Source organism: Procambarus clarkii, chromosome 83, assembly GCF_040958095.1.
Source record: "Procambarus clarkii isolate CNS0578487 chromosome 83, FALCON_Pclarkii_2.0, whole genome shotgun sequence".
Taxonomy (NCBI): Eukaryota; Metazoa; Arthropoda; class Malacostraca; order Decapoda; family Cambaridae; genus Procambarus; species Procambarus clarkii.
Window position 1 is genome coordinate 3736285 of NC_091232.1, and position 6019 is coordinate 3742303.

Genomic DNA, 6019 nt, shown 5'->3' on the forward strand with positions numbered 1-6019 from the left:
CTGACGAAACGTCGAGAAATACAAATTGAAAGATTAAGTGATATAGTGTTTCTTCACCTCCAGATGGTAGAAGATATTTGCGTAGAATGGAAAATATCCAAAAGAAAATTAATATTAGTCACAATGTATATATGTATATATATATATATATATATATATTAAAGGGTACTACTTATGGTGCAATTGTAGGGACCCATAGCCTCAAAGAAGAAAATAAAGAGTATTCAGAGAAGACCTTGCGGATTCTCACTGAACATAAGGGGCATAACTGGCCGACCCCTCACAGTGTTCAAGAGAGAACTGGATAAGCACCTCCAAAGGATACCTGATCAACCAGGCTGTGACTCATACGTCAGGCTGCAAGCAGCCGCGTCCAACAGCCTGGTTGATCAGTCCGGCAACCAGGAAGCCTGGTCGACGACCGGGCCGCGGGGACGCTAAGCCCCGGAAGCACCTCAAGGTAACCTCAAGGTAAGGTAACACTTAAATGTTATCTTCTCCTTCAACCCCTATTTTTTTTTTTAATTTTATTACATTGTGTTACAGTTTACAGGAAAACACCTACACATAACAATAACTGTTCGAAGATCTCATCCAGCTCTTTGGATGTGGAGTGGGTGCCCAAGATACAACAAACATTTCCTCTCTGGATCGTGACACTGAGGCGCTGAAACGAGAAACTGACCGTTCTTGAATCTTTAGTTTGCCTAATGAGTTATATATATATATATATATATATATATATATATATATATATATATATATATATATATATATATAATTACTGACATTACACTTGTATCCATACAAATTTCTTGCACTCGATGTTGCCAGCTGCATATTCAAGGCGGAGTTTTTGGTGGTGAGTGATGTTATAGGTAGACCCCACGACCAACCAGTGGGCCGTAACCCCACGCTGCCGCAGACCCTCCAGCCACCGTTCACACCCATCAGCACCCAACTCACTTCGTCGCAGAACTAAGCGACTGTAGGTTTTGTGCATGGCCTTGGCAATATCACATGCCCACTCAACAGTATCTTCAGTAATTTTCCACATATCCACAGAAAGAGAAATTGTTCTTCCGGAGATAGCGAGGGAGGGAATTGTTCTGGGATCCGTAGTTGCAGAAGCATCCAAGTTAAGGTATAACATTTGTAGGTCTAAAAGCGAAGGAAGAGTAGCATTAAGAGGTTCCAGCATATCTGGGGTGACGTGGATGGCTAACCTTCTGACGGTGGCTGGTAGTCTAGTGATGGCCGAGGCACTCAGGCGTCCAGCAAAGTGTTCCAGCTTGCATAGCGACTCTCTACTCGACACAGTTTTCAAAAACTCGTCCGAAAATTTTTCTTTCTCTGACCAAAATTGTTGATATAGATGCAGTGACAGTCTCATCTCAGGAGAGCCTGCACAGACTCTCAAAACATTCTGTAGATGTGGATAGTTCTGAGGACTCTTGGTAGCAACAAGAGATAGATGGTGTGGCTTAGTTTCCTTGATAATGTTAACTAAGGTGGAAGTTATAGCGAAATCTTCCACCTCCCATTCACCACCCATTTCTTTTAATATAATTCCTTTAATTGTTTTCTCTTCCTTTGCTTCCTCGATATATTCCATCCACTGTGATGCTTTCTTTACCCCTAAATCTTTCAAAAGACAAACAATTTCATCAGCCCTAGTTTTTAGCTGGCACGGTAAGAGCATAGCCAACATTCCCACTAGGTACTTCACCATTGACTGCAAACTGGGACCATGTGCTTCACCAATACCACACGATGGTAGTCGCAAGATATTGCGAATGGTTGTAGAAGGCAAAGCTTCCCTCAGCTTCTGGGTGACAGACCAAGCAGCGTAATATTGTAGGGTAGACCGTCTGGGAAAAGACACCTTACGACTCCTGGTAAGGCTGCCAACATACTCCTCTGTGTAACTCATAAAAGCCGAAATCAAATATGCCTCTGGCAGTTTTAACTTCTCACAGTCTACAGCCAGACTTATCAGATGCTCGGGGTCAATGCTGAATTTTCCGCTCCGCAAGCACTCTGCTGCCACTCCTGTCAGTGAAATCAAAAATTTCCGAAGATTTATTCTAATGACAGTTTGTGTGCTTATGGCAGACAGTGATGAGGTTGTTATCGTTTGTAGAACTTTATGTATAAGAAGATCTTCCACTAACATGAAAATTTCTGTGACAGTGGACGATGCGTTGAGGCGATCAGGAGCAAAGGCCCAGCTCAAGGTAAGTAGACTAAGGATCTCCGGTGATCTGAGATGTTCCTGTAAGTACGGCCGCTTAGACTTTATGAGCTGGAGAAGCTTAGCCTCTCTGTCATGGTCACTAGTGTTGCCGGGGAAAACATAATTCATAGTTTGTTGTACGAAGGGAAAAGTTTGGTCGTCTGGTATACCTTCAATCTCCAAAAGCATTGTCCTTTTGTGTATGGCTGATAATTTTCTTATGATGCCTTTAGCCGATTCTCGAGAAACTGTGGCTAAAATTCGGGTACCAGGCGACATCACCCTTAAAAAGTCCTCGAATATCGAGAAAGATTGCTTTAATTCATCAATGTCATCTAATATTACAAGTAAATCAAGCGAGAGAAGAGTGCGCTGAAACTGGGATTCTTGTAATATGGCTGCCGTGCGAGGCAGAAGAAAAGCCATCATTGCCTCTAGAGAAGAAAACATTGCATTACGACATTCCAAGAAAAGAATCAAATCGAAGTTGTCAATCTTTCCCAGTGTGCATGAATTATTTATTCCTCTGTCTAATATAAATTTCAGTAAGGTTGTTTTTCCCATCCCACTCAAAGCTGAAAACAAAGTTACCTGAGGTAACGTTCCATCACACTCCGTTGCCTGCAGAACGTCACATACGGACACGTAGCTTTCTTCTCTCGACAATTGTCTTTGCATTATCTGCGTTTCGTCCCGTCTTAGACAAGGGTATATGAACACTTTGTCAACAGTCACAGTCCGTCCTTCCATCAGCCAGGGAGCCACACTCACTTGACAAATACCATTAATAATTGTCTTTAATTCATTTCCTCCTTCTTCAATCAGGCGGGCTCTACGGCTTGCTAATAATTCTTTCTGGTACTCAGCTTCTGTTTCCAAGGGCACAGGAGAGTCTTTGATTGCATCTAATTGGCGGTTAATGGACTCCAACAAGTCATTCACCTTAGAATTGTCTACGGAAAATTTGTGCCCAGCTTTCTTAAGTGTTTTGGTGAACAATGTTCTCAGCGCATCTAGTTCGTCTGCTAACTGATTTGGTGAAAAGTGTATATTTTCGTGAGCTAATTTATTTCTCCTCTCCTTGATGGCATAGAGGCAATATTCCAATGAGTCTGAAGCTTCATTTGTCCATACGGAGTCGGCAGCATCACTCAACCCACACACTAACTGTAACAAACTATAGGTTAAGGTGATATCAAACTCGGACACTTTTCCATGTGTGATTTTTTCACGTTGGGAGGCCTTAAAGTCCTTGCGGAACTTAGCATTTGTGTAATTGGAAAGAGTAAAGAGGGCGTCCCTTACACTGCCTGAGCCTCCAATAAAGCCCCACGAGAACACCTGAGATAAAACTTGCTGCCCCACCCTCTTGAGGCTGAGGGTGTACTTAAGGTGGTTGTAGTCCTCCAGGTGAACACCTTCCGAGGGAAGAGACGTCCCCATCTCCGCAAGCGCCGTGTCTGAAACAGTGAGTGTGTGCTCATCATATATCCGGACCTCAGCTTAGCTTATTACTATCGTTAAAACGAAAGCAACAAATCCCTTTTAATCCACCACGTCCGTTCGGCAAATCTTCGGTAGTCGAAATACTTGTATTTTTGGCCAGAATTTATCAAAGGTGTCTCAATGACCGGTATGGTATCGGTTATAATGACTGGACATGATAGGTAATTCTACATGTCAACAGCAAAGGGTAATTTTGATTGTTAATTTTGATATATAATGCGACGTTTGATTTTTCTTATAAATTTTAAAAATCTTTAGCTTCTTGGTGTAATTTTACTGTTAGCCCTTTGTAAAACTCGATTATATCTTCACGTTTGGTAGAAAATACTCATAATGAGAGTGTACTTTATTTAGAGATAACGTTAAATAATGTGCACAAAACATCCACTACAATGTGTTGTACTTGAGTACTGAAGTCCTTGGCCTATACACATAGTCTCTTCTATGGGTATAGTCCAAGGAACATTCCCTCATTTTTACTAGTTATGCTGACACTGTCTCTCTGAAGGTGAATTGGGTTTGATGATGTGCTTCCAAATAAGATGTATATAGTTGGTCTTTTTCATGTTTAGTGTGAGTTTGTTGGTCGACATCCATAAGTGGACATTTTTTAATTTTTTATTTGGAATATTATATAGAGTATGTGGGTTGGGGTTAGAGCAGATGAAGGTAGTATCGTCAGCAAATAGTATAGGCTTAAGAACATTAGAGACATTTGGCAAGTCATTGATATATATAATAGAAGAGGTCCTAGGATGCTGCCTTGTGGCACTTCTATGGTTAATGTTAGAGTAGGAGAGCTTATATTATTGATGGCTACATATTGGTGTCTGTTATTAAGAGATGATCGAATATAGTTCAGAGGAAGGACTCTGATTCCATAATGAAGATTAAGTTAGTGATAGTTATGGTTTAGAGCATCAAAGTCTAGTCGTAACACAACCATTTACTGCAACTTCAAGAGCAAAGTATTTTAATTTATTTGCATAGCCAAACTTTTACTGTGTCCGAAGCCAAAGATCACAAGTGACTGAGACAATTATGGTTTGTCAAGAGGATGAAGAGAGATAACAAATGAGTCGGAAGCAATAATTGAAGCAATTGATGGTCTCAATTGATGGTCTGATGGTCTAACAGATGATTTTAAGTAGGTAAATTCTAGCAGAATTAATAAAATGATAACAAATACATTGCAAGAAAAAAATGAGATGAGAGATTAGAAAATATTATTAGATATAGAGATCAGATAATAATTATGTAACATATCATTTAGATAATAACCATCAACACTGCACGTGATAGCACCAATTTTTAAAAAACTCTGGACTACAGCCAAATGAGTTTGTGAGGGAAGACTGCGAGAAGTCCCATGCACGCTCCAGAGAGTGTTGCTGCGTTTGTTAAATATAAGCACCGCTACTCCCACGAACACAACACTACATGCAGTACCGAGTTAAGAACACCAAATTAGCGTCCTATCAGCCAAGTGCATACATACATGCAGCTATGTCGTTGTGTGGTGACCACAAGTATACTGTCATAGCCAATTCACATGAAAACAAACACACTGCTGCTGTAACCTGCATGCACACAAGGATCTAGAATTCAGTCTTGAGTGTTCTCGTTATCACCCACAGGCCGAGTAGTCCTACGAAAGACACGAGGCTTAAGGCTTCCTTACCTGCTCCTATAATCCTCCCATGGTACAGGCGAAATAAGAAGATCAAAGCGCAGATGGACAACCTCCCTCAGGAGCACAAAATGGACTGAGTGCCCCAGCAGGAAGGTGCCGAGGGTTGCCAACATCACTCACTGTAAGCTACAATGCTGCTCTCACCAGTGTAAATTGTTTAGTTTTGCCCTCTGGCAAGTGTTGATATTTCAAGAAGGTAGTCTAAATTAATATACAGCTGTATTCCAAATTATTCACAACCATGTGCCGATTAAACTTGCAATAATTATTATTCATACGCGATACGTATACACTAGATGAATCATTGTAACGTATGTTAGTCTGTTGCTGAGACAAAATAACCTTATATAAGACTAGCTTCTACTTATTTTCTGTCTTTCAGTTTATAATATATAACGTGTTCACTTGTACAAGAAATATATAATGTCATCATTCAAGGACAAGAAAACAATATTGTGAATGGTGTCAACCCTCACCCAGAATGACGTCATTAAAAGGACGGTGTCCGAACGGGTTTACTTTACCACAAACAATATTACAGGTTCATTAATCTGCTACGGTGTATATATTTTCTTGATCTTTAT

The 6019-nt window shown here is 40.5% G+C and overlaps 1 protein-coding gene across 1 annotated transcript; it reads right to left on the reverse strand.

The window, feature by feature from the left end:
• Positions 1–704: 704 nt before the first annotated feature.
• LOC123768747 (uncharacterized) lies at positions 705–5561 on the reverse strand. The gene is made up of 2 exons (XM_045759491.2): positions 5424–5561; positions 705–3696 (listed from the first exon to the last, which is right to left on the reverse strand). The coding sequence occupies exon 2, from the start codon at positions 3677–3679 to the stop codon at positions 791–793; it is 2889 nt and encodes a 962-aa protein (XP_045615447.2). The 5' UTR covers positions 3680–3696; positions 5424–5561; the 3' UTR covers positions 705–790.
• Between the last annotated feature and the right edge of the window lie 458 nt (positions 5562–6019).

What these genes read in the sequence shown, in the direction of transcription:
- LOC123768747 (XM_045759491.2), bottom strand. Translation starts at nt 3,679, where the DNA reads ATGGGGACGTCTCTTCCCTCGGAAGGTGTTCACCTGGAGGACTACAAC.